This window comes from Silurus aristotelis (genome assembly GCF_946808225.1).
Source record: "Silurus aristotelis genome assembly, chromosome: 25".
NCBI lineage: Eukaryota > Metazoa > Chordata > Actinopteri > Siluriformes > Siluridae > Silurus > Silurus aristotelis.
In genome coordinates, this window is record NC_139598.1 from 2,622,012 (window position 1) to 2,649,456 (window position 27,445).

The 27,445-nt window shown below is 38.6% G+C and overlaps 1 protein-coding gene across 8 annotated transcripts; it reads left to right on the plus strand.

Moving 5' to 3' along the window:
* Positions 1–329: 329 nt before the first annotated feature.
* flt1 (fms related receptor tyrosine kinase 1) lies at positions 330–25,988 on the plus strand. Of its 8 annotated transcripts, XM_083529578.1 has the most exons (30): positions 342–707; positions 4,225–4,321; positions 4,543–4,754; positions 5,761–5,885; positions 7,811–7,973; positions 8,062–8,198; positions 8,344–8,515; positions 8,611–8,728; positions 8,829–8,998; positions 9,119–9,266; positions 13,073–13,199; positions 15,159–15,267; positions 15,956–16,267; positions 17,509–17,655; positions 17,981–18,112; positions 18,647–18,750; positions 19,783–19,918; positions 20,005–20,109; positions 20,198–20,311; positions 20,559–20,647; positions 22,370–22,490; positions 22,582–22,679; positions 23,261–23,383; positions 23,493–23,604; positions 23,766–23,865; positions 24,015–24,120; positions 24,214–24,305; positions 24,622–24,685; positions 24,776–24,867; positions 25,493–25,988. In XM_083529578.1, the coding sequence occupies exons 1-30, from the start codon at positions 398–400 to the stop codon at positions 25,656–25,658; spliced, it is 4,101 nt and encodes a 1,366-aa protein (XP_083385704.1). In that variant the 5' UTR covers positions 342–397; the 3' UTR covers positions 25,659–25,988. The 8 variants fall into 8 exon arrangements, 4 of the variants coding, with proteins under 4 accessions (XP_083385705.1, XP_083385704.1, XP_083385707.1 ...); XR_014531544.1 differs by lacking the exons at positions 13,073–13,199; positions 15,159–15,267; positions 15,956–16,267; ... (15 more) ...; positions 24,776–24,867; positions 25,493–25,988 and adding exons at positions 10,440–11,667; positions 11,702–11,975; XR_014531545.1 differs by lacking the exons at positions 13,073–13,199; positions 15,159–15,267; positions 15,956–16,267; ... (15 more) ...; positions 24,776–24,867; positions 25,493–25,988 and adding exons at positions 10,440–11,661; positions 11,702–11,975.
* Positions 25,989–27,445: the final 1,457 nt, after the last annotated feature.

Sequence of the window (27,445 nt, forward strand, 5' to 3'; positions counted from 1 at the left end):
TGTTACCCTGGAGAACTAAGAAGCAGTGCAATAACTTCAAATTGGTTGGTTTTTGTTTGTTGTTGTTTTTACACGATGTTTCATGGCTGCAAAAAGTTTACAAAAACCCTACACAAAAAACCCTAATATCAGCTTATATTAGAATAACCCCGTTTTCTTTTCCTAGAAAATGATATACAAAGATTGCAAATAACTGATGCGCGCGCAGGACCGAGTGCGTCTGGGAAGGTCGCACCAAAGGGGTGTGTGTGTGTGGGGGGGGGGGGGGTGTCTGTGGCGCTCGCGCGTACCGGAAACCACGGTAACGCATAAAATCCCAGCGCACAGCCCACAATGGACAAGTAAGAGAAAGAACGAGAGCCAGAAACAGCGCGTGTGTGTGTACTTGCATGCATGCATGCGGTGTATGTGTGTGTGTGTGAGTGTGTGTGTGGTGAATTCGCAAGTGACGCGATTGCGCATCTCACCACCTCGGACCCTTACCAGAAGTTTGCTATCAACGCGCGCGAGAAATGAACTGATTATTACCGGAGGAGCGAAGCAGCGTTTACTACAGAAAGAAAAAAAAAAAAAAAAAAAAAAAAAAAAAACAATATCGGGGGAAAGAAACAATTATTTGTGTCTGAGAACAGGAACTTTTACCAGAAAGATGTTGGAGATCTTTTTAGTGATGCTCTGTGGACTGACGAGCCGTGGAATGACCAAAGGTAGGTGTTTACCAACAAATAACGACAACATCAATAATAATAATAATAATAATAATAATAATAATAATAATAGTGGTAGTTTGTTAGCAATAGCAAAATGCTCAAAGAGCATGAAACCAACACCTGCACCTACACAAGGAAGTCAAATTATACTTTTACACAATTATACAATTAATTTACTTACAAAACTCGCACTTTTTTTATATTCACATTAAAAAAAACTATAGTTTACATTAAATTATTCAATTATAATTATTATAATGAAAAATAGCAAAAAATAAATATACATAATAAACAATTTATATGCATAAAAATGCAATTATTCATGTTTGTATTTTATTGCAGACATTTTAATAACTTGTTCCCTCCTTTAATTCAACAAACAAAAACAAAAAAACAGCAAATAAATGTATAGGTTACATCAATTAGACCCTCATTGTAGTGGTTACAAAAAACTGAATGATGGCGATGATGATGATGATGGTGGTAAATATTATTATTATTACTATTATTATTAATAATAATAATAGTAATAATAATAATAACGTGAATGTGTGTATTAGATGTTGAAAGATTTCATAAAGGTGACCTGTGTGTGTGTGTGTGTGTGTGTGTGTGTGTGTGTGTGTGTGTGTGTGTGTGTGTGTGTGTGTGTGCGTGCGCGCGCTCCTGTTCTGGCCCCTGTTCAGTCGCAGAGGGCGTTTATTTCCTGAGCCTGATGACTTTCTAATATAAATGACTGTGGGGTCACGACCACCGCAAGGAAACTTTGGAAGTGCGCGTGCAGGCCCCGCAGCTAATCAGCGCTCATGACTAAAACAGACCCCCGAGGGAAGGAAATATGGAGGGCGAAACCCTGCGTCACTCCTCTCGACTTAAAAAAAAACCCTGCCTTCCAGCCAAACAAGCTTTAAAGGCTTTTTCTTTTCGACAAAATCCTGAACACAAATAAGACTGCATGAGAAATAATACATTTATCAATTCATCTCAATTTATTCAATCAATTCCAGTTGTAATTACTGAGGGCCAAATCAATTTCTTATCTCCAAGAAGCTGATTGTAAAAAAAACGTTCAATCAAAGTGCAATTAATTATGAACTGCTCTTTGCATGTCAAATGACCTCAGGTCATAAATAAAGGTGTGTACGGGTTAGAGTAGATGTAAGTAATCTTATAAAAACAATAATAATGTTTAAAAAAATATTGTATAACCTAATTTATACAATCATTTAAAACAAACAAAGCATAAAAACACACATATAATAATACACATGTAATAATACACATGTAATAATACACATGTAATAATACACATGTAATAACACACATATAATAATACACATGTAATAATACACAAATAATAATACACATGTAATAATACACATGTAATAATACACATGTAATAATACACATGTAATAACACACATATAATAATACACATGTAATAATACACAAATAATAATACACATGTAATAATACACATGTAATAATACACATGTAATAATACAGATATAATAATACACATGTAATAATACACATGTAATAATACAGATATAATAATACACATGTAATAAAACACAAATAATAATACACATGTAATAATACACATGTAATAATACACATGTAATAATACAGATATAATAATACACATGTAATAATACAGATATAATAATACACATGTAATAATACAAATATAATAATACACATGTAATAATACAGATATAATAATACACATGTAATAATACAGATATAATAATACACATATAATAATACAGATATAATAATACACATGTAATAATACAGATATAATAATACAGATATAATAATACAGATATAATAATACACATGTAATAATACACATATAATAATACAGATATAATAATACACATGTAATAATACACATGTAATAATACAGATATAATAATACAGATATAATAATACACATGTAATAATACACATATAATAATACAGATATAATAATACACATGTAATAATACACATGTAATAATACAGATATAATAATACACATATGTATAAAGAGGTTTTTTGTGTGGTCAATTTCAGTTCAACTTAAATGTTGATTAAATTGACACTAAACTGAATTCAAAAAGTCTTTTTTTTAATTTTACATTCACTTTTATGGATTCTATTAGTGTGTTATAGTCTAAGAATATTTCCTCTTTTGTCTATAAGATAAGCAGTCTTTCTGAAAAATTCCAAAATTAACTTGCTGACAGATTTTAATTAGTGGAAACAGTAAATCTCAGTGGAAAACCCCAATCTAGCACAAAACTACCACAAAACTACCACAGAATTCACACCCTGCTGCTGTTTTTTTGCTTGTCATTGTAACATGTAACGATAAGAAAACCTTAAACTGTGGTTCCTACTTACGAGTTTATTAAACCTGGTCATTAGGTTGTGATTTCAATTGAGGTGTGCAGGAAAATAGTTTCTGCTTGGCGGAAAAGATACGGGACTGTGCTCCCATGCTGTGATCCTTTTACTGATTTAATAACCAACCAATGTAAGTTGTTATGTTACCAGTGCTGTGACCTTTACAGTGTAATTAGTAACAAAGGCTCATTTTGGAGTGTGTTGAATATGCTGATTGAGACCTGGGCATCCAGCCATTATATGACCTCGGTTTTATGTCGTGTGGAACTAATTGACTCAGCTTCCTTGTTTTAAATTGAAGCAGCAGCTTAGTATATAGGCGCCATGTGAAAATGCTGGCAAGGAAATGAAGCTGTGAGTTTGGCATAGACAATGGTGAAAGCCACTTACAAACCCCCAGACCAGGATGTATTCAGACAGGGTTTGGGAACACATTGTGTTTTTGAACCCAAATCTTCCACTAAAGTGTACATTTAAGTAAGAAAACACATTCATACCTCTGAACCTCTGTATGTGCTATGAATAACCCTCGTTTATCTAAATGTTGACTTGTGTTTTCAGCTTCTGGACAACAGTCCCCTTTCCAGGTTTTTAGAGTGTATATTGCATACTGTATTCCTGTACAGAAATGATCAGGGTTTACACTGAAATTATTTAAAATATTAATTCACTATCTATTAATTGCTATAAAGCATTTAAAATCTAATGTGATACCATACAAAGATAAGATATTACTCAGAGTTATGCCAGAGTTTTGAAATCATATTCGGCTTCCTCTTCATAGTTTATCCCTACAGACTTAGAGACAATGGGGTTGTTTACTTAAAAATGGCTGGTTGGTCCGATCTGCGAGAAAAAACATGAAAGTGGAATGCAAGAGGAATTCTGAGAATTTTTATTGAAATGATTTTCAGCACATAATCAGAAACTATTCTTTTTCAAATAACGCTGACTTTGCTGTCAGTAACTATCTGTTAATTATATGTTTATAAAATGCTAAGTTTCTGTAAATATACTGATGAGTTTCAAACAAGTGGTAAACTATATAGATTATGTTTGTCTTTCTTGCTACTCAGATCAGCAGCTCTTAAATGATGTATTTTTCTCTTCTATCTTAAAGATGCAGACAATAAAGGAAGGTTCAGCTCTCCAGTATTGGATGTAACTGAACGGCAGATCACCCTAGAGAAGAACCAGATGGTCCAGCTGAACTGCAGGTGACAAACCAGAGTATTTCATTAGGTTTCACAGGCAGACAGACATATACGCCATTGCGAGGTCGTTGACCCAGGCCAGTAAACTACCCATTAATTTTTTTTACATTAAGATAAGATGGTTATGAGAAAAATAGTTGTTCAAAGGTACACAATCTTCATCCAGAACTGTGATCAAAATCAACAAGCACAATATTGGGTAACATAAACCACCAATTTTACAGAGGACGATGGGAGCTGGAGTGGGTGCTCCCCTCGGGTGTGAGCAAGAACCAACTGAGTGCTCAAGTAGAAGAGACTCGTTGTGGCAAGCGTGCAAACCACTACTGCAGCCGCCTTACCCTCAGTCCTGCCTTAGCCCAGCATACAGGATCCTACCGTTGCCGCTATTTGCACAAGCAGCGCAAACACACCTCTGTCTACGTCTTCATCACAGGTAAGAGGCTCCCTGTGCCATTTATACTCAAAGGTAGTGAGATACTCCAAGATCTGGTGAACTCACCGACCATTTCTGTTTGTTAGGGCAAAACAGGATGCAAAAGGAAGTCCATAATATCTAAACAGCATTTTCTCCCAGCACAGCACATCCGACTAAGTGAATAGGTCTGGCATGGGTTCTCACTGTCTCCCCCATTTCTTGCCTATATTTAGCCTGCAACTTTCATTTAAGAGCTACCTTAGGGGGGACAGAAATAGCCCCAGCTGTCGAAAGTCACAGCTCTTGGGCAGCCTTTCCCAAGGCAGCAGGTCTTATCTCCCTTGTTCAGCCTTGCTGTCCGCATCCTGTGCTGCTCATGGGGGGCTGGTGGGGGACAGGGATGGGGGAATAGGATGTCTCCCTTGGCAGAGGAGTGCTGAGCATTTATAACTGCTTGAAAATAAAGGTGAAAGGGATGGGTATAAAACTGAGGAAGCATCCCTGGGCAGTAAGGATTTGCTGGTAGACAGCATCATCCATTATGAAGCAGAAAAAATGTCCAAGAAACAAGGACCTTGAGTGAGTAAAATAAGCACCCGGTCACCAAACAAGGCCTCTGAGGGCCATCAATTGCTCTTGTGACCATGTCCATTAAGCCTCTCCCTCCCTCTTTTATATGGAATCAAAGCACATCAAGGAAGCCCCTGCATCCAGGAGTCCTTGGGGTACTTTTGTTCAAATGTTCAGAGATTTCTTTTCTTTCCTTTAATAATGCTAGAGTAACAAACAATGGAGCGAGCAACACCCAAGCACTTTCAATACCCCAAGATGATTTGAGCTGCAAAAGAAAGTGCAACCAAGCCTACAAACAACACACAAAGCTTTTGATAACTAGCACACAATATTTCTTGCTGACTCCAAATTGTTATCTGTGGTCAAATTCTTTGTGTGGTATTTGGTAACCAGCTTTGTGTGTTCAAAGGAATGTATATGTTTTTTCCTGACCCCAGTGTTTGGTTTTCAGATAGCCAGCAGCCATTTGTAAAGGTGCAGAAAGAGATCCCAGACGTGGTCTATATGAAGGAAGGAGAAGACTTAGTGTTCCCCTGCAGGGTCACTAACCCAGACTCCAAAGTTTCCTTGGTCAAAGTGAGTACCAAATCCCTGAAGTCATCCAAAAACATTAGCAAATTAACCTTTTTTGCCCACATTATTATTTTGTCCACCCTTATACTATATATGTACTATATTTGATGAACCACCATCCATTTGTCATCATCGTCATCAAAATTATCATGGTCTTATTTTTTGTCCATTGATCTACTCTCAAACCTCAATATTATAAAACATATTCTTATAATTGTATTGCTTATTTCCAGTAATGTCAACTCATTTATAGTGTTTGTGATTAATAGTGAATGTGCAACAATAGTTCAACCTGCATTACACATGTTCTTGGAAACAATATTTCTCCTTTTAATCTCCACCTAGTAACCACTGGCATCATCCACATTTTTCATGAAACTTATCTGCTTCTCTCTTCCCTCACTGCTTATCTCCCTCTCCACCCATTTCATCATAACAGTCCCTTCCCCAGCACTATGATCTACCATATGCAACTACATTATTTCGTAATCTTTTTGTATCCTTTGCTGTATGGTGAAACTTAGCAAGTCAGTTACAAATTCATTCATGAATTTCTCAAATTCCTGTTCTTTTCCTCCCATTGGCCCTGCTCCAGCGAAGTTCAAGTGATTGGGTTTGTGTTTGTGTATAGACAAGAGTCTTTCCCTGGCTTCCGTGTGACAAAGGTACCTGCCTAACGCCAACAGGCAAAGAGAGTGGCGCCCCCGGCTTCCTCCGTCTTACTGGCACCATGTAAAACCCCGGAGATGTAGACAGGACGCAAGGGTCTACGTGCCCCCACCTTAACTTGTCCTTGTATTTAGGGAACTGCTGATGTCTTCTACAGCTGTCTGCATCAACTTAGCCAATCATCAGACATTAATTTGAATAATGTATAAGGTTGAATCTAGTGTCAGTCTTAGGGGACAACTGTTCATGCCATTTTTAGCTATTTCTGTATCTGAGAGTAAAAAAAAACTGTTCAGAATGAGTGAACTAGAGCGGAAAAGAGCAAAATGACCAGTTCCCTTAGCGCTCCCTTTGGCTCTGCTTTCAGGATGGGAGCTGTTTTGGGATCTGCCATCGATATGACATCCCTCTCCTCCCCTTGGCTTGAAAAAAGCTTCCTATTTAATTTCAGCCTGCTGTGTTTATGTAATGCTTGACCCTCTGTACAAAGTCACCAAAGTAATCAGTCTAAAAATACAAGGCCATCTTGATCTCCCATTCAAAGTTGGACTGTAACACATTACTAGAGTGTTTTTTTCCGGAAAAGATTTTCTTTTCTTTTTTTTTTTTTTTGCAGACGAATATCTTTAATCTCACACCTCTTGCATAAGGAACAATACTCTGGGGGCCAAACTCTCACAGAAGCTGTGAAAGTGGACAGGGGGCCCTTCCAAAGATTGACCTGAGGGCCCCAGCCGCAGTGTCTATATCCTGTAGTAACAGGATGTGAGGCGATGGACTGGAGTCACGTTTCCATATCCTCAACACTCTCAGGCTCTGTACAAGCGTTTTTAGTAGAGGGGAGGAGGGGGCATCTTATACTATGCGTGTGTAGAATGTAAGATCATAAAACAGGAAACATTGGCTATGTAAGACCTGTATGGGAACACATTGAAAATGGCTTAGCTAACACATTCATGGTGTTGACCTGTTCACACTGGAAAGGAGGTGTCCACCTGATCCCTTGAGAAAGGGCAGGGCACTTCCAAGTTGTCACAGCTCCTCAAGTAAACATTTCCTCCCCTGGATTTAAAATAAAATAATATCATAATACAGCTCTTCAAGAATCCTGGTAAACACAATCCTGTAACCAAATCAGTCTACAGATTGGCTAGATTTCACAGATTTGACTGTAGTTAATTTGTAATTTAACTTTTAGGGATATAAATAGCTGCAAGAGTTCCTGTTAAGTTGAATGATTTATGTTCTAATCATTACAGTTTCCTGACCGAAGACTTGGCACCGATCAGAGGAACATCATTTGGAATAACAGAAAGGGCTTTGTTATCCGAAGCCCCACATACTTCTACATTGGTCTCTTTTCCTGTGAAACCATCATCAATGGGACAAAATTCACCAACAAGTTCTTGACTTACAGACCCGGTATGATAACAATGTAGACAGATAAGTCATAGGATAAATGTGATCTTTGAAATGAACAGAATTTTCACTTTTGTTTTATTCTCTCCAGTGAATAAGATCCAACAGGTATATCTAAACAGCACAGGCTTGGTCCAAGCTCTGCAAGGAGAGAGACTGGCCTTGAACTGCACTGTTACAGCTGAGTGGAACTCAAGAGTGAAAATCAACTGGAGTTACCCTGGAAAGGTAACACAAATGTTCATCCAGAAAATATCAGAGACTACCATAATGTTCAGATTTAACATATTCCATTTTTGCACATTATTATCAGCTTCTTAAATCTTTACATTACTCAACCAGATACATGTATAAAACGTTTCTCTGTCTGCAGGGTAATAGTTCGGTCTCAATCAGTCGGCGTATAACACAGAGCAAGACCAATGTTGTGTTCTACAGCATTCTCACTGTCCACAAACTGCACAAGGCTGATAAAGGACTCTACACTTGCCATGTGACAAGTGGACCAGCAAAGCGGGAAGTCAACACCTCAGTCATAGTTTATGGTAAAGTTTTCAAATCTCTATTACAAGAGCAATAAGCTTAAAAAAGTTTACAGTTTTTGTGTTTCTAATATACATGTATGTCTTGTGATTTTCAGATCAGCCCTTCATCACATTAAAGCATAAAGATGGATCACTGGTATATGCACATGCAGGGCAGAAATCCTTTCGCCTGTTCCCCAAATTACGGGCTTTCCCTGAACCTGAAATTGTCTGGTAAATCAGTGGAAAATGCAAACACCACATACTCTAATCAATGGTTTCAATGCACAAGCTTTTAATTGTATTAACGTTCTCTTTGTGTGATCATTGTCAGGCTGAAAGATGGGATGGTGGCAGCTGAGCAGTGTTCACGATACCATGTAGATGGCTATTCTCTGGTGATTCGAGATGTTGCAGAGGAGGATGCTGGGGTCTATACCATCCTCACTTGTATCCAGCAGTTTGGTCTTTATCGGAACCTCACACTTTCACTTGTGGTGAACGGTATGCATGTCTTCAAAACCTAGAATGTATATTGCTATTTAATGGGGCTTTTAGTGGCATCCATAGGTTATGTGTTTGGTTGTAAACTGAAGGTCTTTACTATTCTCTTCCCTCTCAAAGTTAAACCTCAGATTGGTGAGAAAGCTGTAGCAGTGCGTGATACAGCAACTATGCCACGGTTCAGCAGGCAAGCCTTCCGCTGCACTGCTCATGGAGTCCCAAGACCTCAAATCCAATGGCTCTGGCATCGCTGCCCTTCTAAAGGCCTGTAAGTGCCACACTATTCTGAGCACATTCACCTACTGCAACAATAAATGGTACACATTGCACTTGGACATTAAGCCAGAACAAATCTAGCTGAAGAAATATTTTGTTGGATGTTGAATCTGTATCCTCCTTTCTTAGACACATGGATTCCCAACAGCACACCAACTTAGATATTAGTCATAGTGTGTTTGATTTGTTTTTGTTCATGCCTATAGCACTAGTGTCTTATGTATGTGTCTGTTTGTTTGAGAATGGAGACATGTTTTGTCTATTTCAGCATGAGTTCAGACAGGGTTTCCTCTTAGCCTCTAGAACAGATGGTTTAGCAACTCTTTCATGTGTGTCTATTCATTTTTGTGTGAACAAATGATGGTGTGTATGTGTGTGTGTGTGTATTTGCATGAATGTGTGCCTGGTACAGTCATGGAACTCAGTGTAACCTGGAGTTAAAAGCCCAGAAAAAAACTTCAAAAGAGATGAGTTCCGCTCTTACAATAACGATTAGCTGGTTTCTAAATCAAACACCATGATTTAATGAACTTCCCCTACAGAATGCAGCCTGTTTATTATTCTGATTGGATGGGCGCATCCTGTCATAGCTTTTTCTAATGTGTCATACACAAACTATTCTGCATTCTCATGAGAAATGCCAAGCCAGCACTATTCACATGAGAAGGAACTCCCATTATGGTGTCTCTATCCGCCTATATTCACATACACACAAACACAAGACACGTATCTGCTAAGACAAATCAAGCTATTATCTATTTATCTGTTATTGAATGCAACGCTTAATCCCAAACCCAAATCCAAACCATGCATATATATATTTGTATATTACATGCCATTGCAGTTTCATAGAACAGTCACTCTTGGTCATGCTATTGTATTCTACATCCTAAAAGTGGTGTAAAGGAAATATGTAAATTAAATGAATTTATGAATTAAAACAAATCTTATTTTGCAAGAGTAATAAGCCCTTTAAAATAGTCAATTGTCCAAATGTTATACATTTTGTTATAAGTGTAAAAAAATGCATTTATTTATTTAATAAGAGATTGGGGTTTTTTTTGTGCCAAAAAAAACCCCATTGATTTTAAGTGGTGTTATTAAAAGTGTATTATTAAGAGCTGATCACTGGCAGGATCCTGACCGAGGCCCTTATTCTTTGTAGCAGCCCAGCGCGGCTGGCCTGACGTTGAGGCGGAGGAGGCGCAGGGAGAGTGGTGCTATGGGCCGGGCTGGCCTCCTAACGCTGAACAGGCTCAAGCCTCGGCCATGGGAACGGCAGCGCTCTTATCTCAGCCGGGCAGGAGGCGCAGACGGACTTCCTGTGCGAAAATCAGAGCGCTTTTCCTCTCGTTGTTTGGCTTCCTCCCCGACGCGAGGCGGCTTCCCAGCAGCGTGATTGTCCCTGCGTCTTCAAACGTGGCACAGTTCGCTTCCTCAAGGGCTTGATCTATTCTTGAGAGCCCCTTATCCCACAGCCTCCAACACCCCCCTCCAACTTGACCAGCATCTCCAACCACCTTAATACCCGCATCCTAACCAACCTCCTCCCTGTCCACGCTATTTAGTGTTCAATTAACAAGCCAGTCATCAACACTGTCCTTGAACCCCACCACCTCCAATGACACCACCACCGCCGCTGCCCTGCAGGCCCATGGCACCCTTCTGTGAGAGTCTGGCCTGTTTCCACAGCAGCTGTTTCAGAGACAGGACTGCACTGGTGCATGCTGGGAAACACAGACAACATAAGGACAAGATGCAGTCAGGAGGAAGGGGGTCCACATATGCATACCATGGAAGTGCTTTTTAATTTATTCTCTTCACCTCTGTATGGTGAATATCTTTTTTAAATCCTAAAATCCTAAATCTTTTTCAGACATTTTTTGAGCCAAAAGAAGTGCAATTCCATCCACACACTGCCTACCCTTTCTGGAGCTGCTTTTTTGCTTTTATATTCATGTCCTGGAGTGGTACTATAATGGATGTATGAACCATGTCTGTTTCCAAACCCCAGCCTGCCTGTTGTAGTTCTAACATCCACAAAAAAGCTGTGAGTTCAGATCATGTATTCTGGATCAGTGATTCAGTGTGAATGTTCAGAGAGAGGTGGACAAAAGGACGTTCACTGCTCGGAAGTTCGCATTATGTCCAGAAAAATCTCTAGAGCTGGTCCAGAGCTCCTGCTGTGTAGGGCTTCATGGGCCAGAAATAAAAGACTGCTGTCATCCCATATCAACCTGTGTCATTAGATTACTATGTCAAAGAGTTCCTGATTGCGACAACGCTGAGTATCTCACACGGCCATGATTTGTGTTAAAAGAACATTTTTCTTTTTGTGTGTGTGTGTGTGTGTGTGTGTGTGTGTGTGTGTGTGTGTGTGTGTGTGTGTGTGTGTGTGTGTGTGTGTATATGCATGTATGTATGTAGGTAAGAATGCAAATGCCTGCGTGTGAGTGTGTGTTCAAGACTAAGGTTTCTCACTTTATGGGTCTATCCCAATGTGATTTATCCTTTTTATACAGATTTTCTATGAGTAATATATGAACCTAATATTTAATAATTTTATACCACTAACGTACTTATGATAAATGCAAATAATTGCCAGGTGTGTAAAACGGCTGATAAAATTCATAGTATTGTCTAAATTCTGTGTTATCATCAAATGTATGTGGTTTTATATTAAAAGGCAAAATTATATGTACAATATGGTCTTTTATTTTAAATGTGCAAATTCTCACTGATAGAAGGTTTAACGTAATTACTGACCTTCTTGCAAATAAACTGATGCATAAAAAATTTACATATTTGGATTTCTATTGTTTTTGAAGCTTTTAATGAGTTTAGGCATGCAGAATAACTGAAATACAGAATACTTTCAATACACTGTACTCAGGCACACAGAGAATGTTGACGCGTGTGTGTGTGTGTGTGGGGGGGGAGTGGGTGTGTGAATTTTGGATTCTATTTTTAACAGAATGATAAAAAGGGGAAAAATGTGCGTTCCATATGGTTTTAGAGTGCATGTGTTTCCTGGGAGGCGTGGGAGAGAAGTGTGCGTGTGTGCGTGCATGTGTATTCGTGTGTGTGGGTGAGTGGGTGAGGAGTTCTGGTGTCATGATCAGGGTGGGACATGGGAGCACAGGAGATGGGCACTCACTATCTCTGCCAAGAGGAAGAGTAATCAGAGAGAGAGGAGTCTGAGCCAGGGCAGGACTTAGAAAAGTGTGTGTGTGTGTGTGTGTGTGTGTGTGTGTGTGTGTGTGTGTGGGTGGGGGGGGGGTGTATAGAACACCGCACCTTACAGAACACAACACACAAGTTTACAGAGATATAATAGGCTTGGCACTAGATAAGACCTGGGTTTTGTGAAGCTATGGATGAGGATGATTTAGTTTGAGGAAGTTTACACACCGGAGACAGCAGAAAAAAACACGTGCAAGCACTGGACACTGCTAATTAGAGATCAAGGACACTTTAGAAAACAAAAACACTGTGTCCTGACTGTTAACCTCACAAGCACAATCACCACCACCCTCCAATCCTGATATGCACATCCCAAACTGCATTCTAATTTATAGGAGGAAAAAGTTCATCAGAAACCTGAGTTAAAGGCTGTTAATGAAGAAAACTGCAATTCCCAGGGGACAGATGATGATGATAATGAGATATTTCCGGAGTTCCCTCTTCCTTCTGCTGCAGCTGTGTCTCACACCTGTGTGATGTGACATCACTCTCCAGCTAAACTAAGTCCTGTCCCTCTCTCTTCCTCTTGTCTCTTTTCTGTCTTTTGGCTCTAAGATGCAAGGAGCCGGCTTCCTCCTCCTCCTCCTGGACTGCAGTGAGAGAGCAGACAGCAGTCACGTCCACCCACAATCCTGTTCTGAGTGTCACACACATGCGGGAAGTGTTGCAGGGGAGGAATAAGGTGAGAACAACTCATGGGTAGACATTTCTGAAGGGGAAAGGATTGATGGAGATGTGTGGGAAGCCGGCTGAAGTGTTTAATTCTGTAGAATTTTGGAAAAAAAGGTGGAGCAGCTATTGCATAACTGTTCCACATAAACAACAAGGCTACATCGTGGTCAGGGAACAAGCAGTACTTTTAACAGTAACACTTAAAGTAGTACACTTTACCTCTGTATATTACTTTATTTCCGCTTATAGGAATCAGCCGTGTCCTGTAGTATATACAAGGGCAGTTTACCATGGGGGGGCAGTAGAACACTTTATTGATCGAACAACCTATCAGCACAAACATAACAGAAAAAAAAACAGGCTGAATGAAAGGTTCTCTGGAACAACACTGTAAAAGCAGTGCTTTTGTTATATTAAATCACATTTAATTGAAATGATCGATTCTGATTGGTCAAACATTTTTTTATTAATTTTCGTTAATAACAGCAGCTCTGACAATAGTGAAGCTGCAAATCATAGGTTTATATTCATGCACTCATTCTTATTGTAATCATTTATATAGTAACATCTTAACAGTTTTATCGAATCATCCTAAATATTTGCAAACCAGTAAGTGCATTCTCAGAACTATTTGTATAAACAGCACAACACTATAGATTTCTTGAAAAAGCCTATACTTTTTCCAAAATCTTTAGTTCATTTCTCTTCTGTGTGGCATCTATGAATTTCAGCAGCGCAAATTTATTTATTTGATTCCAAGAGACCAGACAGGATTCATACTTTTACTTTGTTAAGTGTTTGTTTGTTCTTTGCTTGTCGTAATTCTGTGTTTTGCTCTGTCTGTATATACTCTTCAATTGAAGGTTCACAAAACCGACCTGTTTTTGAGAACTAGTTAATTATTGATTGCTTTGAATTGCTTCCCTTCATTAGTGACATTCAAGATTCATCTGCACAATTCATCAATTCAAGAAACATTTCCCTAAAAGAAGTTTAATAGAAATTTAAGCTTGACAGATTCAGACAACTTGTTTAAGCGTTTTGCATTCAATGATTTATGCAATGAACTAATGCTGAATAGGGAGTTAAGACTATTTAGGTAAAACCGGTATAATATATTTTGATCAACATAAACATAAACAACTGATAATGTAGGGAACAGCTGACACTTGTACACAATCGATTAAATGAATTAATTGTTTTTATGATGTGCACAAGTGGTTAATAACATAGAGGTTGACAAGGAGTTTTAAGAATTTCATTTCTGATCTGACAAATGCTCCAAAGCAACTGAGAAAACTGTAATAATAGACAATGGATTTAAAAGCATGTTGTCATTAATCCGAACTGTATAAACATCAATGTGCAGGAATTTCCTGTAAAGAGACGTTTATTAAATATATAATGAAAGGAGTCTCCAGTGTCAGAGTTTTGTTAGAGTAAATTTTACCCCAAACACAGGGAATTCTTTAGCACAGAAGTTTAAGTTTTATGATTTCTGGAGAACGTACACCAGAAGCGTGCGTGTGTGAGGGTTTTTTGTTTGTTTTTTTATTACGTTATGGAGGAATAAATGTTCTAAATGGGGCTCAAATGTTAATTATTGTTCGAAAGTTCCATAAAGCATTCAATGTAACGATAAATAGTTATGTCATTCATGACTCCGTCAACAGCCATGACATGAGGAAGAAAAACTTCAGTACATGGTTTGTTCTCTACTTATCACTGACCAATCATATAATTACACAAATTAATTTTATTCAATACATAAAATATTATATTGTGTATAATAATAATTTGATTACTAAAAGCTGTGGAATTTCTAATGTTTGATTCCCATTATTTTAGTAAAATAAAAAGTCATCCACTTTGCATGCATCGTTAAATGAAGACCTACATATTACCATATTTTATAAGTGTCAGCTAATTTCAGCTATATGTGCGTGTGTGTCTTTATGTTGGCTCTCAGACCGTAGGTATTTTAACAATTGGCAAGGCATTAATATCTGGCGTCTATCGCTGCGTGGCTTCCAACTCAATGGGCACAGATGAACTGGACATCCGCTTCTATGTAACAGGTATTTTTAGTTTCTCAAACAATTGAACAAAACACTTACAATTACTTTTACCACAGACTTCCTGAAATGTCATTACATCGCTGGCAGGATATATTAATACTGATCATTTGAAATATTACTCTGGATGTCACATGCTGGGAGTCAAAGTTGTTAGATAATTTTCCTCTTTTCATCTTCTTGCATCTTCTCTCTCTGTCTTTTCTTTTTTTTTTTGCCTGATTTTCTTGCGATTCCCATCACGTTCCATTCATTCACAGTAGTTGCAGTGGACGTGTAGGATGTTGCCATGTCTACCGGGTGATTAGGGAGGTGAACAGGAACCTGTTCTCCTTATCAGCCTGCTTCCCCAATGCCGCATTACGTGCTTTATTTAGAAAGATCTGGTGGTGTTTGGGAAAGATAAACATTATCTTTCATCAGGAAAACCTCGAGCGGTTTCCACGGGAAATTTCAAATAGCTAAAGTAAATAAAAGCTCTTTTCACGGGGGGTCGGAGGGTTCGCTCTCACTTTCTTTACCGACAATGGCTATTCAACATTGTCATCAAAGTTTCTGAAAAAAGACTAGCTCGATCAACACTAACAAAAGTGCTTTTCATGATGTTCTCTATTTTGTTTGTCCAAGTTTGCACTGGCAGTCTTTATAAGCGTGCTCTAAAACGCCTTCTTTTCCATCTCACCAATCACAGATGTCCAGGGAGGATTCAGCATCTCTGGGGAGTCAGAGGAGGGTCCAAGAGAGGGCAAAGACTATCACCTGTCCTGTGTAGCCAATAAACACCTGTACTCCAACATGTCCTGGCACAGAGTGACCGGCAGCTCAGCAAGCATGGTGGAGGGTCCACCACTGGTTGGAAAGCTGACAGAGGGAGAATACTCGCTCACTTTACGCTTGACCTTGACAAATCTGACAGCGCAAGACTCTGGGACGTACCGCTGCTCTGCCACACACCTGGTCACGGGGCAGCCCTCGCACCAGGAGGCACTTGTAACAGTTGCAGGTGTGTCTTGGGGTCTCTGTTTTCAAGAACCGCTGTGTATCAAATTAAACCAAATCTTAAGTGTAACATTTTAATGATGTAATCCTAATCTTTGATCTTGGAAAGTGGCTGCTTGAGTTACTTCAATTCACTTCATTTCTTTTAGGTGTATTTTTGTACATGTTGTCCACCAAATGCCCTTGAAAAAACAGAGAAAGCACGGAAACACTCAGCTATTTTAAAGCCATTTCAAATTGTTTTCTAAACAAACGTATACTCCTGTATGAGTCATGTAAGGATGTGCTGACAGGCATGCACACACAAGAGCTATAGACTGAGTAAAAGGGTGGGGGGTTGAAGGTGGGGCAGAAAAGGAAAGACAGGAAGAAAGAAAGAGAAAGACAGAGGGTCCTTGGGAACCGAGTTACTTAAGCTTCCTGCAGTTGCTCCATCCAAGGCTGTTTTGAAACAGCACCTCTTTCACGTGGGAATGCGAGCTGGACAGAAGGAAGAGCACACAATGCTACTTCCCATAGTACCTCATCTACACAGTACTTCACGGGGGCTGAGAACAATCAGCCAATCAGCAACTGTCAAAGACCAAGGAAAGAGACAATAATCAATTGTCTCAGAGAGGAAAACATTCGGAACAACAATCAGCTCGTCATGGGGTGATTCTTTCTTTATTCCTCTATCCTAGTCATATTTGTGACTATTTAACTCAAAGACTTCCTCAAAGACGCTTCTGCTAAAACAAGGAAATGTCACAGAGCTGCGCAAATGAAACTTACTCAAGATATGTGAGAAACGTGACAAAAGTTTGCAACATGACGTAAAATGTACTATTCTGAAAAATTCTTCAGCTGAAACATCATACTTATTACAGTTGCCTGAAAACAAATGACACAGGCACACAGTCAGCTGTCAAGGAAGCTTTAGTCTGTCAGGCCAAAATGTATTGCTGAAATAACTAGAACACTGTCAAAAAATGGCACAGCTCCAATGGCCGAGAGTCAAACGTTTCACATCACAATTTGTAATGAAAGAAATAGAGCTTGCTTTCTGCTCACTAATCTATAAATCACTCAGTGCTTTGTTAATGTGCTCCAGTATGGCTACTTATATGCCGAGTGACAGAAATATGCCAGTGTCTGACATTACCGCCTCCTCTCTAGAGACACCAGTGATATTTAAATGGGAATTTTGTATATGCTATTAGACAGAATGTGATGCAGCTGTGACTTTTTCGTTCTCCTCTATAGTTCTGGAGGCTCCAGCGCTGCTGCAGAACCTCAGCGATTGCAGTGTGAACATCAGCAACTCGGTGACTCTTCAGTGCCCTGCCACTGGAGTGCCGCGACCTCTCATCACGTGGTACAAGGACCAGAGGAAGCTGAAGCAAGTGTCTGGTGAGAAATAAATCCAAGAAGTCTTTGCTTATGGAGCAGCTGAATTGACGTTTGTGTTTTTAAAGAGTAATAAACCCAAGGTGCCATTGTTATAGCACTGGAGCAAAACATTAAATCTCAGCTGCATTCTTATATCCTGTGTCAACCACTTTGTTTTCAAGATATGCAGGATATTCATGAATAGCACAATGTCTTGAACCAGAAATCCATTCATTTCACAATCACTGCACATGAACAGAAATGTGTAGTTATGTAGTGAAACCTGTTATTTGAAACCAGACTCATACTTTTACACTGAACTCAGTGAACTGACTTTGTGCCCCAGGCATCATTTTGTCCCCAGAAGATGGCACTCTCCACATTGACCGCATCACTGTTGAAGATGAGGGCTTGTATACATGTGAGGCTGCCAACGAGAGAGGATCTGTGGGGAGCTCAGCTTATATTTCAGTCGAAAGTAAGAAAGCAGAAGTTCAATCATTCACTCATTTACTGTTTCCTGTAAACACTCTTCTGTTTACTGTAATGTGCTCACCTGATGCATCCAGTGAGCTAAATATGTAATCACACCCAGTTTCTATTACTCTTTACCCTGGCAGTCTGACGCTCTAAACGGATGCCTTGTATCCTGCAGGGGAGAGGACAAGCTTTTGTTGCTGTCTTCAGATAGGTCAGGAAGGAAGCTGTCTCCAATTTTTATTTCCTACCGAAAGCGTCTGTTTGCTTCCCGTAAACTGTTTTGGTATTTGTACATCTTCAGGGAGACAAAAAAGAATGTGAAAGGATGAATGGGTGAGGCAAGCCAGTGTTTGACTGCCAGTGTCATGCTGGAGACAGAAAACACTGATGAATTATGACTGCCCTCTTTGGGCAGAACTGTGAAATGACACAATAGAGAAACCTGGATCATAATTAAGAAAATAGAAAAGATCTCAAAAAGACAAACCTAACTTTTTCCTTTGTCAATATTTGTACCTTTTTTTTTGTCTAGATTCAGAGTCTTTTTCTCTGGAGATTCCCACATTAGCCTGCACGTGTGTAGTGGCCACTCTCTTCTGGCTTCTCCTAACACTTCTCATTCGCAAGCTCAGACAGGTGAGGAGAGCGGTATACTGACCTTCGAAATCTGCTTCCTGGAAAACACAACAAAATTCAGACAATAAATATTCCTTTTCCATCAGACAGTCCAGAAAGTTTGGCATGGTACAATTACATTTACATAACATTTATGGCATTTGGCAGATTCCCAATTACAGAGTGACTTACAAAAGCAAATGTAAACACATTTATACATTTTATTGGATTTCTGCTAGAGAACCTTTTGAGTTTTATAGTAAGGTTCTGACATAAAGATGAATAAACAGATCTTCTGCAGTTCTTCTGAAAATAATCTGCTTTTTTTAGGTTTTATTTAGTTAATGGCTGAAGCCTTTATTCACTACTGCAGCTACATGCTGGTCCCCAGCATGTAAACACACTTAGCTGAGGAAATATAATAATACACTTTTCTTTGTTACAGTCTCAAAAGTTTTTATACTTCATCAGAATTAGTGTTTTTTTGCTTTTATTGCCTGCTGTACTTCTGCTCCCTCCCTAATCACCCCCACACCCATACACACACACACACACACACACACACACACACACACACACACACACACACACACACACACACACACACACACACACACACACACACACACACACATCAAAACCACCACCTCCACCCAAAATATCCCATCGTTACTAGTGAACCCAAAGTGTTCTATAAAAACAGTATCAGTTTTTTCCACAGAATTACCTGGCTGACCATTGATTTTTTTTCCCCTGAAGACTTGCATATCTACAGCCAAGCAAACCATTTAAAGGAGAACCTTATTAACCTCAAATTTCTGTAGAAAAGCATCTGTAGATTGCTAGTGTGTATTAAAAATGCTGTTTGTCTGTTTGCCTGAACACCAGTGAAAATGTAGGTTTTCTAGCTGTACCATGTCATACTGTCTGGTGAAAACATTTCACTTGTTCATTCTGAAATACGTTTTATTAAGATGTAAAAATGTGGAGCTAGAATAGTTGATTAGAAAGGCCTTATTCACTAATGCTTATTTCACAAATATTATGTCTCAGCCAAACTCAACAAATAGTAAGACAGAATACCTGCCAATCATCCTGCACCAGGGGGAGGGGCCTTTTGGTGAACACTGCGAAAGGCTACAGTATGACGCCGAGAAGTGGGAGTTCCCACAGGAGCGTCTTCAGCTCGGTGTGTATTTGTGTATGTATGTATTTATGCAGAATATATGTGAGACATGTATTGCATTGATATATGAACATCTATACTATTAACAGAAAAGCCACTGGGAAGAGGGGCATTTGGCAAAGTGATGCAGGCGTCTGCTTTTGGCATCAGCAACTCAACTGGCTGCACCACAGTGGCTGTCAAAATGCTCAAAGGTATTTACAGGAAAACTGTCACACATTCATTAAACACACTATTTTAACATGTGAATTCATTACCAAAGCTCCAATAAATCACCTACAGAGGGAGCAACAGCAAGTGAGCACAAGGCCCTGATGACCGAGCTGAAAATACTCAACCATATCGGACATCACCTCAACGTCGTTAATCTCCTCGGTGCCTGCACCAGGCCAGGAGGTGTGTGCCTCACTTATATCCACATACTAAACATATTGAACTAGAGTCTCACATCTTATTCTACAGACATTAAATATGCGACAATGTTTTGTCTACTGCTAAGATTTTTCTCATAAAAAATGACAACAAATAACAAATCTAAGCTTGTAGCATTAGTTAGAAGTTATTATTTTAATCATCTGGTATTAGTTAGCATTGGAAAATCTAAACATTTTCAGCAAACTAAAATATTGTTGATCATCCGCAGGGCCACTTATGGTCATAGTGGAATACTGCAAGTACGGAAACTTGTCCTCGTACCTAAGGAGCAAGAGGGATGTGTTCATGCTGAACAGGGTTGGTCCAATGCATGCACAAACACACACATGCCAATCTTTACCTTCCTCACATACACTGTTTTCTATTCAAATGTGTCTCTTTGTTCTTGTTCAGGTTTGTCTGGGTCACCCGCTGTATTCTGCTGTTCTATGCATTGTTGTGTCTTTACAGGCGTACAAGTGTATTTTAAGATTTTCTTTTTTTTCAACGTCCTGTTCTCATTTCCTTCTGAAAAGCCTCGCTTTATATTTACCACAAACACTGTTTCCAGGGTGACAGTTTTTCACTTCTGGTCTGGTTTGATCTCAGTTACCGACAATTACGAATGAGGCCTCTTTCTCTCCTTGCCATACATAGCCTGCTAATATAAAAGCCTTAAAATAAACTTAAAATGTCCGTTGAAAAATAAATTTCTGCACAAAAACTCTAAAAATGGCCTCTCTATACGTCTACACAGCCTATAGTTATGACCTGTTGTAATGGTGCCCATGTTTCCACAGTAATACTTTTAATCTCTTAAATAAGTCACTTGTATATAAATAAATAATACAATTACCATAACAGTCACTACTAATTTCTACTAGAAGTTTTCATGGACAATTCTTTCTGATGATCGTGGTTGTGTTTTGTCTAAAACTGTGGAGCTCATAATCATAACCCTCATAATTAGTTTTCTGCAGAAATGCTAAGAATATTAGCACTAATCTTTATAATCCCAATCATCTGTTCATAAATAATAATGATAATAATAATAATAATAAGGCTAATCTCATGTACAATTAAACAACACCTTCAAGCCAATAGGTTTCAATAATTTAATGCCACTGTGGTATAAATAACATTAGGGTAAATAGTTTTGAACACACTCACCTTAAATCATAATTAAAATAATAATAATAATATTCTTCTTTTTCATCTTCTTCTTTCGGCTTCTCCCATTAGGGGTTGCCACAGCAAATCATGTGATCCTGTCCTCTACATCTACCTCTTTTAACCCAACTACCTGCATGTTTTCCCTCACCACATCCATAAACCTCCTCCTTGGTCTTCCTCCTTTCCTCCTTCCTGGTGGCTCCATCCTCAGCATTCTCCTACCGATATACCCCATGTCCCTCCTCTGCACATGTCCAAACCATCTCAATCTCACCTCCCTCACCTTGTCTCCAAAACGTCCTACATGCGATGTCCCTCTAATAAACTCGTTTCTAATCCTGTCCATCGCCGTCACTCCCCATGGAAACCTCAACATCTTCAGCTCTGCTACCTCCAGCTCTACCTCCTGTCTTTTACTCAGTGCCACTGTCTTTAAACCATACAACATCTCAGGTCTCACCACAGTCCTATAAACATTCCATTTCACTCTCACAGATACTCTTCTATCACAGATCGCTCCTGCTATCACTCTTTTCCACCCACTCCACCCTGCCTGCACTCTTTTCTTCACTTCTCTAACACACTCTCCATTACTTTGCACTGTTGACCCCAGGTACCTAAACTTCTCCACCTTCTCCACCGCTTCTCCCTGCAACCGCACCCCTCCACTGCCCTCCCTCTCATTCACACACATGTACTCTGTCTTACTCCTACTGACTTCCATTCCCCTTCTCTACAGCGTGTACCTTCTATAATAATAATAATAATAATAATAATAATAATAATAATAATAATAATAATAATAATAATAATAATATCAACACTTCCAATCACACATCATATTGTTCTTCTTCTTTTTTCTCTCAGGTGAAAGGAGAAGAGGACAGCAGACAGCAGGATGAGTGTAAGAGCTGTGTGGAGAGCCAAAACTGTCAGAAAGTCACTTCTGAATTAGAGGGAGAGGGAAAAGAGGAGAATGAGAACGATGGTGAGGATTTTCCTTACAGGTGTATTTGTTTTAAGAAAAAACATACATCAGAGTAAAAAAAATTGTAATTTTATTTTTATTCTGTTCTCAGGTTTTATCTCATGGTCAAACACTCCTCTGCACCTAGAGGACCTGATCTCATACAGCTTCCAGGTGGCCAGAGGCATGGAGTTCCTCACCTCACGCAAGGTACCTCTTTGTGTGTTTATATAAATATTTGGAAGTCTAAAGGCATTTCCAATGGTGCATCGTTACCACTATGATAGTTCTAGGCAAATTCCTAACATAGGTTTTAAAGAGTTTCTTCCCAACGTATCCCTTCATTATTATTGATATTCTGTATATTACAATATTAATTATATCATTACCGATTGTCTTTCTTCACTGTATGTCTACAAGACAAAACATTGCTTTATGTATATAATGGAACTCGAAACATGAAGTAATGTGACATTGTCATTTACAAGAAAGGGACCTGACATACGTATATAGAGAGAGCTTTTCAGAAGCGCTTGTGGTCCAAATAAAAAAAAAATTCACATTGTAGTATAAATTGTGAGTGCTTAAGAGAACCCTCAAGCTAAAAACCTAAAGTTAGTTCCTTTATATGACATGGAAGTTTACAGGAATTCTTTCGCAGTCCACATTTTAGGTGGACCAGAAATTCTCAAAAACCCAAAAGTTTTCACACCTGTCCCGATGTACTGAATGAAATTCATAGGATTCTATGGCCCTAAATCCGCTTCTGTGTTATTTCCCGTGTGTGCTAGTGTATACACCGAGACCTCGCTGCACGAAACATCCTGCTTTCTGAAAACAACGTGGTGAAGATCTGTGACTTTGGCCTGGCCCGAGACGTTTACAAAGATCCCGATTACGTCCGTAAAGGAGATGTGAGTGCATCCAGACATACATTTACCTTGTGTTTACTGTCTGTCTACAGACCAAAACATGAGGCTAAGTTAATTAGCAAACATTCATGCTTTGTATTTTTCTGTATAGGCTCGCTTACCCCTGAAATGGATGGCTCCAGAATCAATCTTCGACAAGGTCTTCACCTCTCAGAGTGACGTGTGGTCTTACGGTGTTTTGCTCTGGGAAATCTTCTCACTTGGTATTGTTGAGTCTTTAAATACAACAGTAAATTTTTCATCCAGCATATAGTATTTTAGCTTTGTTATATCATTATTAATAGTGCATGTGTCAGAAGATATAAATATTAGAAGTAGATGATGCAGTTGAGGACATTCACACAGATCATTTGTGTTCGTTTAGGGGCATCCCCATATCCAGGACTCAACATTGACGAGGAGTTTTGTCACAGACTGAAACAAGGAACTCGAATGCGTGCCCCAGAATACAGCACTCCTGATATGTGAGTGACACGTGTAAAAAATACAATAAAATTACATTCTGAGTAAAAGTGTGTGAGGAACATAATGAGGTACATTGTTGTTATAGGAAATAATCAAAATTGTGCTTATTGGTTGCGGTTAGCATGATAACGTTAAGTCACTATCTTAGCTACAACACCATGCTGCTGTGTTGGGAGAGAAACCCATCAGACAGACCTACCTTCCCTGAGCTGGTTGGAACCCTAGGAGACCTGCTCCAGGCCCGTGTGAAACAGGTTCACCATCTCAAACTCATCCAACTATTGTACAAAAAAAACCACCTTACTCGTGAAGGACACTACACTAATGAAAACGTTTCTGGCTTTAAGGATGGGAAGGATTACATTCCCTTGAACATGTTTTCTGAAGAGGGTGGTGCAGAGCTTCTGGATTACAGAGACACACACCAAGGAAGCCCGAGGTAAGTGTGCATCCACAAACTTAGTACTCCAGGACTAAGTTTCCAACAGTTAAGTACAGAGCAAATATTATTTAAGGGAATAAAACACTTCAGGAATGCTGTTATTTAAGGAAATTAATCAGTATCAGGGTGACTATGTTTTTATTACTTTAATGTATAGAATGATGTATTTATTAACTACTTATCAACCATTTATAGTAGTGCAAAACATGATCTCAGTGACTTAGATCGTGGCATGGATGTTAGAAGGTGGACAGTGAGGCCACATAATAAGAAAACCTTTCCACATCAAATAACATTCTCTCATCTTTTCTAGCTACATCAATACCAGAACCGTTATTGCCACTTTTGAAGAGGACCTCAAAAGAGAAGTTCCAGAAGTATGCTTCTCAACCCATGTAAACTCACTAAAAAGACTGTGACTTTATGTTTTCATGAATTCAATAATGTAAGGATACTTTTGTTTGCAGGATTCCCAGACTGACAGTGGCATGGTTCTTCCGTCTGAAGAGTTTGTTCAGCTGAAATGGACTGACAAGCTCAAGACCAAAAAGATCACCAGGTAAACATGGTGGCCTGGATACACCATGCCAGGAAACTTTTTAATCTTAATTTTTTTGGATGCCTGTCATTCTATGGTGAAGTGCTTCTAGATATAGTCATATATAAAAGGTGCAGTCTGAAAAGTGTGCAGGCTGTAAACAGTCTAGCTGTAATTAGTTAATTACAGTAATGTACTGTATGGGCAAAATGTTTGAACACATGACCATTAGATTGGTGTGTGCTTCTGAACCTCCCATTCCACATTTAGTCTACATTTGCTTTTATAATAACTTTCATTCTTCTGGGAAGATTATATTTTGTGGAGATTTGTATGAGATTAATTTAAGCACAAGGATTTTACATTAGTAAAGTCATGTACTGCTGTAGGTGAAGTGAGGGGGTCTGGAGTTCAGTCAGTGTTCACATTCATCACCAAGGTTTTCAATAAGGTTCAGGTCAGAGCCACTCAAGATCTTCCACTCCAACCCATGAAAGTGCCTCCAACTTTGGGAAAGAACTACATAGTGTTGGAAAAATCAGGTTATATATAGTCTTTTGTCTATATTAGTTAGGATAGTTTTAGAGAGTCTTCGATAGTTTGTCAAATCGTGGGACAGAGATAACGTCTTCACTGCTTGTTGCAGGTTCTTCTTGAAAAGCCAGCACCATGACAGAACGCTACGCACTTCAGCACTGCCCTGTGTGAGCGGCGTCCCCTGTGGCCGAGTGGAGAATGACGGAATTGCCACTGTCCCATGTGGTTTACCTCCTCCTGACTATAACACTACACTGTTCTTCTCTTCTCTATAACATGCATGCCTATATACAACTGGCTGTTCATGTAGGAACGTCACAGACATGTTTATACATACAGTATATATATATATATATATATATTATGCAGCTCTTGAACATTCGATTTATTTTTTTCAATTACAATTTACTATGATGGTTATTATTATTATTATTATTATTATTATTATTATTATTATTATTTGCACATGAAATGGCCTATAAGTACAACTTTGAGAAAATAATAACAATTATGTTAAAAGTTTCCAGATCTTGACAGAAGCCAGGACAGAAAAGTAGCAACTGTAATTTTTTAGTGCTCTAAAATCCAAACTATTTTAATTCTTTCAAAAAAACGTTCAATTAGTTGGCAAAGAAATATAATAAAATTACATATAATTTAAATGTAAATTTGACAAACTTTATTTCCAAACTGAAATTTTGTTGACCTTTCAAAATACAAACATTTGGTAAACTTTTAAAATACGTTTCCCCCATTTGCCTATAAGATTTTTGCGAGAAATTTGTTAAATTTTTTTTATACTTTAATAGAATTTTCTTGAGGAAACCAAGTTTTTATTCACACAAAAAATTGTTACATCATTTGTGAGATTTAATTTGTTTTAACTAATCAGAATTGACTTTTTTTTATAAACAATTTTTAAAACTATTACAAATTTAACATTTTGTGCTTTATCACGCTAAAATTGTATAAATTTTTCCTTCTTTCCTAATATTTTCTCAAATGGTCTTTAAAATGACAGACTGCACCTTTAAAGTGAGTGATTTAATATTCAGAGCTGTAAAGAGGAAAGAATCTCAGATCAAAGCAAGCTTCAGATATCACATGTTCCTCACATCCGTACCTTTCTCTTTAAAAGTAAACCTCTAGGTGATTTTTTTACTCCTCGTACCCATGTACTTGAGCTGTACTTGTTTCCAAAGACAGATCATATACACAATGCAGCTGTCCATCAACTTTATAAAGGGTCATTAAATTGTCCACCTTTTATAAGTCACATCCTATCCTTGTGCTATGATTTAAGTACAGGAAGCTAGGGAAAGAAACCAAGAAGTGTGATTAAAGAACTGAGAAGTGGAAAGGAAGTTGAGGGATAAGAGAAGTTAGCAGAGGGCTCCGAAAATGACAAACTGCTCCTTTAAAGGTCATTAGGTCATTAATGACGCTGAATGTGTTCTATTCACTGAGCAGCTAGAACCGTCGATCTGCTGTAATAAAGTGCACTGACTACAGATTCTGTAAGGAAGCTGCATCACCTCAAACTGTAGAGCATCACAATTGTCACAAATCTGTGTTGCCTAAACTAATGCTGGATGTCTACAAGTTTATTTATTTATTTTACACTAATTGCTTTAGTCTTGCAATTAACACAGTATTTATGTAGATGCTTTTTGTTTCTCAAATATGTCTTACATAAGTATTCATCCCACTTTAACTTAAAAATAAATAAATCAAACAAAATAAATAAGGTTTAATATTTAGTTCAGGTCTAAACCATCTGCCACAAGAGAATACCTGGTGTCCCCAGACTTCAACATTTTGTGCAATTCGAGTGTCATTTGATCTCAATGGCCATTTCTTGTAGGCCTCTGACTTCACTTCAAGAAGCAGTTTCACGTGGAAGAAAAAGAAAAAAGAAACATAACTGCTACAGCTTAGCGCTCAACATGCCACTCATGCTAAACCACTTTTATAAAAGCTCAATGATGACAGTTTTAAATATAACCTTAAAAATAAATGTGGAAAAGGGTGTGGGGTGAATACTTACAAGACAAGACACTGC